A 12565-nucleotide genomic window follows, 5' to 3' on the forward strand; every position below is an offset into this window, starting at 1 on the left:
TTACCAAGAGGCGTTTTCAAATTCCTGGCGTTACTTTTTTCCAGTTACTACTGTAGTTCAATAAGAAAAAATGTCCAAACATTGACATGTATGACAGTGAGAAACAGAAAGAAGAGAAGAAGGATTAATAAGTAGCGGCAACGATGAAGAATGAGTGGGAGAGAAGTATGATAGTAGTAATAGAGCTAAATAAGAAAACTCTTATCTTTCTTGATACTATCTCAAATCTAAATTTTGCACTAACAAAAAAAGTGTGTGGTTTTAGCTTAGAATTTAGAATGCTCTACATATCTCGGAATTTTATGTCAAACAGCTCATTAAATAGCTCACTGTCAGAAAGTACATTAATATGTCTATAATTTGGTTGTTCAGTGTTTTATTAATTTTTAAAATACCGCTATTTACTTATGACCGACCGAATTTACCAGCGCTTGCAACGGATATTTTGGATGCTTGGGTTGGCAACCTTGGTCATATCCTTCTCCGCTGATGTATATTCTCTTGGCTGCACATGGTTCCAAGTTCGATTCCCGGTGCAGAGCACAAAATAATTTCGCAGTAATTCACTTTCATTAATTATTCATCTTCTTTATTCTAGAGGACATAACTAAATATAGATATAGATGTTATTCGGTCCAGGCCGGTAGCCAGGCCAAAAGTGTAGAGGGGGCCCGGTTGAAGTTAAAGGGGCGATCCAACCATATAGTACATTTTCAAACCTATTGTGAAAATTTTAGGGGGCATTAAAAATTTAGGGGGCCGCCCTAGACCCCCGTGGCTACGAGCCTGATTCGTTCATAGTCTCTTGGCTAACGTTCTCGCTTTCATTATGAGTGGTTCCAAGTTCAAATCTTACTAGGAAATCAGTACTTCAGTTAGCAATCGATAACTTCAGATCACATTTGAATGATAGTTTCGTTCTTATTAGTCTATTTGTGGTGAATATGACTATAAATCAAAATTCACAAGTTCTTTTAACTTGTCGATTTAAATATCTTACTTATATCTTAGTTTTTGTATCGATGTACGCTGTGGACACGCCCTTAATAGTTTTAACGGAAGATTAAAATATGTTTAATAGGTATTGAAAATAATATTTTGCAATTTAAAGAAGTCTCCTTCGTAAAGCATATTGCAAAGTGAAATATAATACAGAACATCATCAATAGATATGGATAGTAATTATAAAGTAATCTTAATTTCACTACGAAGCAATATCGTTATACGCAGTTTAGACAACTCCCACACACCCATTACAAAGTGGTGGCATTCCACACACTTTTCAGACATTTAATTTTAGAATTATATATTAGATTTAATCTAGTGGTTATGAATGCAATTTTTTGCCTAAATTGTAGTTTGTTGTCATGCTGAAATTTATGTTTACAAGATTACAGTATTTCAAATCACACAGAAAAATGTTTTAGTCGCCAATAAAATTGCGCATAAAATGAGTTAACCATGACGTAAATCGTCTCCACCAATTGCAAGAAGCGTCTTATTAAGGTGACGGCAGCAGATTATGGCGCTGTTCTAGCAGCGAAAAAAAGGTAAGATATTATTAGAAGGAAAGGAACAATGATGAGAACTATAGCCGTGTTGCAGCATTTTTTTCAATATGCACTTTGATTAAATATGTATAGACTACCTAAGGGTCGGTATCAATGCTTAACTGTATGAAATCTTGTCTCTAATGGTGAAATACAGTTCATCCCATATGTGTTTAAACATAAATTTCAAAATAAACAAAACTTAAAACAATTCTCATAATAAGTATTTAATTTCCTATTTTGAAAAAGCACTTTAGAATTAGTGGCATAATAATCATACCTACAAATATATCTAGTTAAAGTAGGCCTATACGCTAACTGGCATTGTCCGTGTAGCTTGAAATATATTTATATGCAAACAAATGTAAAGGCTTTAAAGTAAAAATGTAAAGTGCTTAAGATTTTCAATCAACTAGCAAAAACCATTACTACAAAAACTAATAATGATACAATGTTGATACTATGGAAGTGCAAGGATGTTTATGAAGTAGCATAAGGTAAACATTTAAACAGGTGTTCTCTAACGCAGAAGCTTATGGAGATTAATGGTGTTTACCAATTCTATTTTCTCTTTCCTGTTTTGGAAATAAATAAATTAACCTTCATAATTATTCAGCACTTTCAAGTTAAGGAGTTTGGGTTTCGTTACCCATTACTAAAGAATAAATTCCGTACAGATTTAAAATAGTTCGTCAAATTAAATATATATATATACCTTCACTTTTCTGGCTTTGAACGATTCCGTAAGATATTCTACACTCTCGTTTTAATTGCACATGCCCAAATAGTTGCATACAGATTGATCATATGCATGCAAACTGAGTGCCATAGAAACACTTATTCGGCATAAACTAACCAACTAATAATAGGTATCCACTACAAGCAAAGACTTGTATGTATTCTACGTCCACGCAGGCCGAAGAGCTAAGATGGTGAATTCGCGCGCGGCACATCCATACGGAGGGTGCGCAAAATCTATTATTTATGCGAGAAACGTACAAACCTGTGCTAAATCGGCACTGCAAGCACCAGTTCTATCGCGCCTGTATCTTGTATTTACAAGTGCCTTAATGTTTCTAAAGTGTATGACATACCAAATAACTGAAACAAGAGTATATTGGCATTACTCGAGCAGACTGTTCCTCTAAATTGTGACAAATTCTTAAATTTTCAGGTCAGATTAGAGCTTTCTATTTCTTTTAGCAGAGCATGCACTAAATGAGGATCTCCATTACTACTTGTAGATTGACGTTAGGAGGACTCAGTATGAATATAGTGTAGACATATGGCATTAAGAACTACAGTGCATAACTCTTGTGCTAGGTGGCCACTAAGAAGCACGGATGCTATTGCACCGAGTCAGGACAAGATGGAATTATCTCGGATATAGTATACATGAAGCTGCATCGGTTCCCGAAGGAGCAGGACGCTCATACTTTTAGGGATTATTTATTGAGTATGTACGAACTTATAAAGGGGGTAACAAAGCGACTTTTATTTACTTATCGACTGATACAAAAATAAAAAAGAACGTACGTCTGCATGTGTAGTGCCCTTGTACTTTATCTATGACAGTGTGTGTGTGGGTGGGGGAATTTAACGCATGTCTTGTGCACATGGATACTTCTTACTATTGCACTAGGTAGAAAATTTATGGTATTTCATGTAGAAGTGGTAATAGAAAACAGAAGAAACGCAGATCAGGGGGATCTCATGTATACAATTACCATTATCTCCTCGAAGTCCATTGATGGGTCGATATTGTGACTTACAGTAAACCATTGTCTGTAGCCTCGTTTATGTGTATACCCACCATCGCTGACACGCCTATCTTGACGGTTAGATAGTATTCGTGCCTTTTAGTGACATCCTAGCGCAAGATGGCTCGTGTTCTATGCATTGTAGTTGTTATGCCACATGTATACTGTAATAACACTCATCGCAATTACAAATAACGCACTGTAATCACTACCAAGTGAGCCACAGTCACTGCCAAGTGATTTGCAGGAGAAACTAAATAATATCCCAAGGCAGGGTGCGCGAGTGATAGCGAGAGGGGGTGTCAGTAGGGAGGAGGCGTGTCAGCGACGGGGGTATACGCATAAACAAGGATAGTGGAATAGTACACTTATACAATTCTTTCACTATCACTCAAAGTTTATTTCAATATGCTGTGCACTGACAATAATTGCTTATATTCACAATCTGATTTATTCACGAAAAGTGTTCCACATCGTATTTTATTTAAAGTTTCTATTTGGTAGAAACGTCTACTCGAGGGAACCCAACATATTTTCTGCTGTAAAGTTCAAAATTTTCAACAAATGTCCAACTTTCTAGCACTTATAATGCTTTCATTACACTAAGTACTCTTGTAAACATTTACATTATGCAGAAATGCTCCACCTGCGGAAATTAACATCTAAATAGTCCTTTTTCATGTATACTTAGTAATTTTAACCGCAAAGTACCAAGGACTTTGACAACAAACTGTGCAACACTGAGAAACACTTTAGAAATAAATATTGATTAGTTTACTGAGTAAAATTTTGCACTTAAAAGATAATGCGCAAAGAAATTCGAAATAACATAGATACAACACATCACACTTTTTCGTAGAAATAGTATTTTAATGTGTTCTACATTGCTAGCACCTACCCACAAACTGTACAGATTTTTAATATCCTTGCAAACCAATATGCCGTAAAACCGGTTATTTTAGCAGTATTAGCAACTGTGGTAGGTTGGTTGATTTGGAGATTAACATCGGATCCGAACCACGTAAGCACCTAGCGAGACTCGAATGCGGCTCTCCCACACTGAAAGTGCGTACGCTAACCATAAGGCCACGAAGACCACTAGCGAGTGTGGGTATGTGTGTAAAAGCTAGGTACCAACCTGTGCTAGATATTCACTGTAAGCTGGTATTGAATCTAATTTGGTTAGAGCAGGGTGAAACAGCAGGTCCTCCGCAGGTTTGTGTCTGTAGGGAGCAATCGCGTTAGCGAAAGTAGATACGCACCTACAGAAAGTTTTCTTTCTTTCAAAATTTCCTAAGGATATAAGTTTGTTCTCATGGTTGAAACAAGTACTTGTAATTTTTAAAAATTTATTTACTTATTTATTTTTGTAACATTAAACAGTAGAAATGCCGTGTCACAGTTGATGAGCACTCAACCTCTGATTATCCAGTGATGCATTTGAAAAGGACGTAAAGCAGTAAAGCACGAGAAGGAATATAGACCTTGCCTAAACTCATTTGATGGCCGTAATTGTAAAAATCAACTTGAGTCAAATGGTGGGCATGTTGTTGAAAACTTCCTTTTTTTTTGGGGGGGGGGGTTGCGGTGAACGTTATCTTCCGCAGCCTGTATGATTGTTTTGATATTCTAAAATATAGAGAATGAAAAAATGTACAGGGTGGCCCAAAAGTAGGTATACAGTACCGTACGGAACAGCTGAAGCAAGTAAACCCATAAATAGAATGTTATACTTCATCAATGCAGGGGTGTATACCTACTTCTGGGCTACCCTGTAGTTCGTGGCAAACACTGTTCATGTTTTAATTCATTAATCTAATTATAAGTGATTTGAATACCTGAACTTTCGAATAAACAAATTCTTGTAATCGGAAAGATTTCGAAAAATGTGAATCAGTGATGGCGTCTACGTGAAATCCAGAAATAAACCCATAAATAGAATAAGTAGAAACAGGTAATCTAACTCAGGTTAATTAACTATAGTCTGTTCTATTCTATTCCAATCTGCCATGTTCTACTGCATTCTACTTGTGTAATTTTACGGATATCATATACGAAGTAGACCGTAATAAAAATCAAATTGTAAGAGAATGAAGGAAACATATAAGCAAGCTAAAAACAATAAAATAAGTAATTCCTCTTCATTCATCATGCAAAGCTAGTTTTTCTTCCCAAGCCTTCTACTCTACAAGTTAAAATCGTGTTTAACTAGCCCTTTTGAGATGTGGGGATTGTTGAGGTTAATCTTAAATTTTCATTCAACTAGCTACTACATTATCATTATATACCCTAGGATCATGGTTCGTACTTCATTCTCTTTAGAATAAATCGCTCATATGAACGCTACATTTCGCATGTCGTTATCGTATACCTTAAAAGGGGAATTCGAGGATTTTTTTTTTTAATGCTTTTTCAAAAATTTAGGCCCCTCTGGACCAGCGCTGTGTTAACGTACAGATCTCTAAATCACTTGAAAAATACTAAGTGGTGTCCGCAATGCATTCGCAAAATATCAATCTGGTATCTTGAAAACTAAGGAGGAGAAAAATATTTACCAATGTGCGCCGATGAATATCACAGAAATAATCCAGAAGTCTCGGATTATTCTAAACTCTTTCCAGCCTTAGAACAAAGTGGACATAAACAAAGCGAAATGTATTACTCCGCGGCTCACACGTGCTTCGGCAGCCAGAGACGTGAACAGCAAGATCGTCTGCTAGCTTACTGTCGTCGCATAATTTCCACAATGTTAAGGCTATAGTTGGTTGGTAAATAATTAACGCACTGACACTATATTGGAAATATGTATTTTCTTAAATCCTTATATAAACGAGCTTACCGCTGTTCCTGTGTTCTCTTTTGTGATTTATAACACGAGACGAAAATAGATTATTGTCACATATCGTCGCCACGAAACTCTGCACTCCAGCTATAATTTTAAATGAGTGGGGTAGGCGCGTGAACGCATACGCATGCGCAGTAAATAGTATATGTCCAAATACGCGTGAGGTTGAAATAAACCTACATCTGTTGTTAAATATTATATATATTGCGTTTATTATCACAAAATGCAGGATAAATTCAGATATCTTTATTTGAAATTATTATTTTAGTAGGGATTATAGTAGGGTAGGATACTAGTGCAGTGAGTCCAACAACCAATCACTGGTCATCGACCCACTGGTAGTCAGGTGGGTTTGTTTACATCTACTTTTTTCTAAGGCTGGAAAGAGTATAGGATTTTGGTTCGTACTTTATTCTCTTCAGAATAATGTAACCTTCCAAAGGGTATCTTTCGCATGTCCGTATCATGTACATTTTATCACCAGCAGAAAATGCTTTGTTCTAAATACAGTCAGGTCAATCTTCTTCCTTTCTAAAAGTTTGTGTTTATACAAGTAGATTTTAAACAGAAGACCAGTTTTCTTTAACGCAAAGTAAACAATCATAAGAAAATTGTAAAGGGGGATGGGAGAGAACAAGTAGGAAATAAACCGTAACACATGTACTCCGTCTAATGGTCATGTCGAAAACAAATAACTCTATATGAGTTCTTGGATCCCATAAATCCTTTTAGACACCATTTGCGAGGGAACAAAGTAAGTCTTTCGCGTTGTTCTCGTGAAGGCCAAACAAATGACGTCATGACTTCCTCCAACTTAACGAACTCCTCAAAACAGTGTAATTTGTTTCGCAATACATTTACGACTGAAGAATAAAAAATTCCAGCAGTAATAGGTGTAATATGAGCGTTTCAAAACAATACACTCGTATGGTATATATATATACACCATAAATCCCGAAAGGATTAAGAGTTCTAATTGCTTACATCTACTGTTTTCTTACTAATTTGCCCACAGGATAACCTTCTGCTTTACAAATATTAATACCGAGTTCTAAATTTGGTTACGGGCTGTATCGTAATAATGAACAAAGGCATGCTCATGTTCAGTATCACCATTATTCATTTCCAAATAATTAAATTAAAACAATACACTTTTAAGTTGCAATTAAATCTTTACATTAGTTTTAAATCTGCAAATTGCCTGCACGCTAGCGCCATCTATTGGCATCAGGCAAGTAGTACATGAAGCGACACCTATTAGAGCGACCGTTAACTGTTAGGAATTAGCGTTACGTACAGACTCACACATTTCCCCCTTTCTAATAACAGGGTGTCTATCGGTCACGAAATCAGAAAATGGACATGAAAGTCACGAAATTTAGCTTTTGGGTCACGATTTTTTTTAAACTGTACAAATGCAAGTGCAGATTGGAAAATTTTGTTCTATAAAACGTCAAAATTCACCACCAAAAATGTCTATGGTCGGCTTTGCTGCCAAATCGCAAGCAAAATACGTTTCTATCGCATGGGTGAAAATTCGGCCTAATTCGCACTCAAATTCGCTCTTGAAAATGTTAGGAAATTTTTTATGATTTGGTAAAGAAAGGTCACGAAAAAGTCACGAAATTCCATTTTGGAATTTTAGTAGACACCCTGAATAAGTACAAAACGTGTAGTTGCGAATGTATCATATTATGTGTAACTAAATTGGTGTTGCGTCACACATCTTATTCATTTCCTATACAGGTCTCCACTTCGCTATTCTTTTCTAAGAATGAAATTGATAATACTTGATATTAATACAATGTCAGCTTCAAACAAATTTTGTTTCGTTGTCAGTATTCTTATTAGCTAAGATTACTATAAAATTTTATTACCGTCACATTGGGAAACAGTCCTTATTATATAAACATCTAACGAAATAGTAGCTTTATGTATTTAATTAAGGGAAGTTCAGCTTCAGTTTGCTGCCCTTCGTATAATAAAACTGACTCGTTATTCTGATTAGATTAATTGATGGTGCTGATCGAAAATATAAATATTTTGGCTCTTAGCTGTAGATAGTGATACGCAGTTACTAAAATGCGTTATGTCAATATTCAGACGCTTAGGTTTTTTTTTAGTTGCATGTCATTTGTATATAGCTCATAAATCATCATCAAGAAGTAGTTATAGTGTATGGCTAGGTACTTAGTATGTGCTACTGGTTTGAAAGTAATTTATAAAGATGGCAGTTTGTAGCAATGCGTACCTCCAATGCACTCAATGCATACTTGACTAGTGGTTACGTTTCGGTTGTATTCACTCATTATTTTGTGACGCATATTATAATAATTATGGAGTCATTGGATTGGGTCAGCTCAAATCAATTGCATGGTTTATATATGTAATGTGTTTTAATCAGTCTTAGTAAGATTCCGTAGATGGCTACCTATCATACTATGACGAACAAAAGATCCAATGTGAACGATCTAGCTAAAGAATGAAAGGAAAATATTGTAATGTTTCTAAATTTATTGATTTGTAATTAATCCAATCAAGTGATACATTCAAAATTTAAATATTGACAGAAATATTATAAGAGCATAGACATGTATGAGCTGTAGTCTTCAATACAGTCAGGGGCGGATCCAAGACCGACTTCTGGCGGGGGGGGTTGTCATACTGCTACTTTTAAGGGCTCCAAACGTTGGGATGTATTTTATTTATATATATAAAATAAGAAAGTTTCCTCTTCTGGGGAAGGGGGGGCGATCACCCCCCTGGATCCGCCCCTGAATGCAGTTGTAATTATTTCTGATGAAGTTATTACCATTCTTCTTTGTCTTGAACGTTTGAAGTGATACAGTTCATGGCTTGTAACATTAATATTATCTGAAAGCAATAAAAGCAATTTGTTTAAATTAACTTTATATCTCGAATGAGCCTGTTATTAAGTTAATGCATACTTGCATACATACATACATACATACATAGTATATTTGCAAATATAGAAATATAAAGTTTTTTTTTTTTTTTTTTTTTTTTTTTTTTTTTTTTTTTACGGATCTTACGGCTGGTATACTATTCTAGAAAGAACCTGTAAATATTTTTTTTTTTTTTTTTGTAATTTAATTGCGTTCTGGGTTAAACAACCTTTGACATACTATTTTTTTTTCCTCTCGTTCCTTTTAAGTGCATAACAGAAAGTGGCTTTACCCATTTGGGATTTATAAAACAAATTTTCTTTTTCGAGAATGTGAGCATAACATAAAGTGGCTTAATTCAGCCAAGATATTTCAAGTCTTCTTTCTCCATTTTGGAAGGAGGGAGACGTATAACAATCAGCCGCTTGGGAAATGAACCAAGAGTTCGTTACATTTCAGTAGAGATTCAAACTTAGAAATTCGATCCAATAAATGTTTTTTGAGTCAGATCATGCGACAACCAAACGTCCAGCTTCTTTTTTTCTCATTCTAAATGGTTTAACACATTTTGGTGATCATGACTGCTTAACATGCCGGTCTTGCTTGACTTTATCCAGAATAACTTTTCACTTTTGCTGAGATTGGTCCCCACAACGAAAAGCATCTTGAATATCGAAATTTCCGGAACGAAAGCGACTGAATCGTCTTTTGGCTCTTCGTTTCGATAACATATCTTGCCCATAAATAGCACAAATTTTCTCAAGGCTTGCGCAGCATTTGAGCCTTTACTTAAACAAAATTGCAATGGGATGGTCACTCTCTTTATGACGCCTATATGCCTGATTGTAAGAATTCTACCACTTTTTGCATTTTTATTAGCTTGGACTGTCAGCTCTCAAATGACGTTAGGATTGACCACCTGCGGCTCATACCATGAGATTTGAGACTTTAACGCTATCTCGTACGCAAGAGGCTCAATACTTTTTCTAAACGATCTGATATGTTTATGTTGGTGCAAATTGCAATGGATGTCAAAGCCTAATATGTTCATACGCGCTGATAGACTGAGACCTTCTAAGGAACGCCTCTCTTGTAGTTGTTTTTTTCTTTCTTCCTTGAAATATCAGAATCCAGAATTAACGAAAACTCGTACATTTTTGTGTAGCTTGTAGAGCTTCTCATATCTTTATTTTATGAAGATTTATTCTTGAAAATTGAGTTTTAGCTACTTTTGTGATGTAGAAAAACTATGTACACTCATGTCCAAAATTGTTGTCGCATGTTTATAAATATGTTGTTGTAGTAATATAATTTGATAACGACTTCGCCCGGTATTTCTTATAATGTTGGTATGTGTATAATCGGCAAAGACATGTATGTGGCAGATTTCATGTAAGAAGAGCAGTAAATAAGACCAATAAAACGAAAATAAAACTTTGTTGTCCATTAAGCAACATTTTGTTTTACTCATTCTAATTTTTGTATTTATAATTTTTTCCCTATGAAATGTACCACAAATATACATTTCCCGGTTATATACACATAGTATCAGTATTAAAATACCTGCAAAATCATTATCAAATTATATTCTTACAAGAAGACAGTTATAGATATGCGACAATCAATTTTGGACATGAGTGTACATAAATATACCGCTATCAACGATAAGAAAATATTTTGATAGGTTTGAACAAGTATCTTCTTTGAATACTACTGCGCAAAATGAGTCCTATTTACATGGAAACATTTTTCCAAATACCCGCACTCAACTTGCTGAAAAATATATAGATATATACAGTATATTTTCAATGCGAAATTTTGTAGTTATTATCCTTTGTTAATTTTGGAAATTAAAATTATTTAAAAACTCAATTTTCAAATACTCTTTTGCAAAATCCTTACAAAACTAAGATGGTGTACTATTTTATATATATATATATATATATATATATATATTATATATATATATATATATATATTAAAAAGTATTTCACTTTTCAGGTGTAAATCATGCCAAATGAAGATAGACTGAAAGCATTACTCTCAGATTTAGGAAGAGCTACTCTTCGAGGTGTACGGAAGTGCCCGAAGTGTGGAACGTATAATGGTACGAGAGGAATCAGTTGTAAAAATAAATCATGCGATGTTGTGTTCAAAGCAGCTGGAAAGAAGAGGAAACTATCGACAGAAGCCTGTAAACTTATTACGAACGCCTCCAGTCAGGTAATTAATTTCAGTTTGGTTACAAATTGAAGGAATTCCCTTTTCAGGAAATAAATATAACTCAGTAAGTAACCTATATTATGTTATAATATTTAAAATGATGAAATAAGTTTAAGAGCCACTCACTCATCTTTGTCGGTCACGCTTTCAAAGATGAACGCAAACATCAGAAAGCTCACATTTCTATTAGCTGGAACAGCTTTCGAAATTTTTTCATCGAATGTTAAATATTACGATATAATGCAGGTTAATTATTTTGTTATATTAAGAATATGTGCCAGACGCTTTCTTCATAAACGTTGATGACATTCTGTGGTAATAGATGCTATAGAATACATATGTCTAATTAAATTGGGTACATATCTTTATGGTATATGGACGACTTACCTAGCATCTTCTCGACCTCTTCATCAAATATATTGCATTCCGCTGATGACCGTAAACTCTTCAGACGATGCCTTCTCACTGCAAGCTGACATAGATATGTTACGTAATTGGTGCTCTACCTGGAATCTGTCTCTAAACTCCAACAAATGTACTACAATCTCTTTTTCTTTAAAAAAGAACGTTCTTCGACAGATATATAATGTTAACCATGTACCTATCAAACTCGTTTCATCTAAAAAAAGATCTAGGTGTTGTCTTTGATGAAAAACTCTCTTTTGCAGAGCATATTAGTTCGATCTCATCCTGAGCTATGAAGCTACTTGATCTACTCTTTAGATTTCCGGAAGTACAAAGTTTCCCTGCCCTTACAATTTTCTATAAGGTTTTTATTTCTTGCGATCATTGAATATTATTCTCCTGCATGGAACATAGCAGTACCTACTAATCTATCTCGCATTGACTCTGTATTAACCATGTCGGTCCCGGCGTCCCCCACAGGGGACATAAAATATGACAACATTATTATTGCTTTACAACTTTAAAATCCGACTGGCAACATTGAAAACTTTTTACAAGGAATGATTCATCTATGATTATCCCATGTAAACAGTTTTCAAAGTGGCCAGTCGGATTTTGAAGTTGTAAAGCAATAATAGTGTCGTCATATTTTATGTCACCTGTAGGGGACGCCGGGACCGACATAGTTAAACTTCTTTCTTACCATAGTTAGATTTAGAATGACTGAGTTACATTATTACGTAATTACATACAAGAACTTAATATCTTGAATGAATTTATGTTCCCTGACAAACGATGCCGCGGAGCTGACTTACTTTACCTGTATAAGATCTTCAATGGCAAAATTGATTCAGAAGTTTTACTATCGCAGATTAA

The 12565-nt window shown here is 34.9% G+C and overlaps 1 protein-coding gene across 3 annotated transcripts in view; it reads left to right on the forward strand.

Annotated features, from left to right (window-relative positions):
* The first annotated feature begins 1395 nt into the window (after positions 1–1395).
* The window catches only part of LOC145667072 (uncharacterized protein C2orf42), a 47563-nt gene continuing 36393 nt past the window's right edge, over positions 1396–12565 (forward strand). For 2 of the 3 annotated variants that reach the window (XM_081734777.1, XM_081734779.1), the window contains exons 1-2: positions 1396–1550; positions 11063–11284. In XM_081734777.1, the coding sequence (XP_081590903.1) occupies positions 11072–11284 (213 nt within the window). In that variant the 5' untranslated portion in view covers positions 1396–1550; positions 11063–11071. The other variant, XM_081734778.1, reaches the window with a different exon arrangement.

The sequence above is a fragment of the Thermobia domestica genome, chromosome 12 (assembly GCF_964235325.1).
Source record: "Thermobia domestica chromosome 12, izTheDome1.hap1.1, whole genome shotgun sequence".
In the NCBI taxonomy this organism is placed as follows: domain Eukaryota; kingdom Metazoa; phylum Arthropoda; class Insecta; order Zygentoma; family Lepismatidae; genus Thermobia; species Thermobia domestica.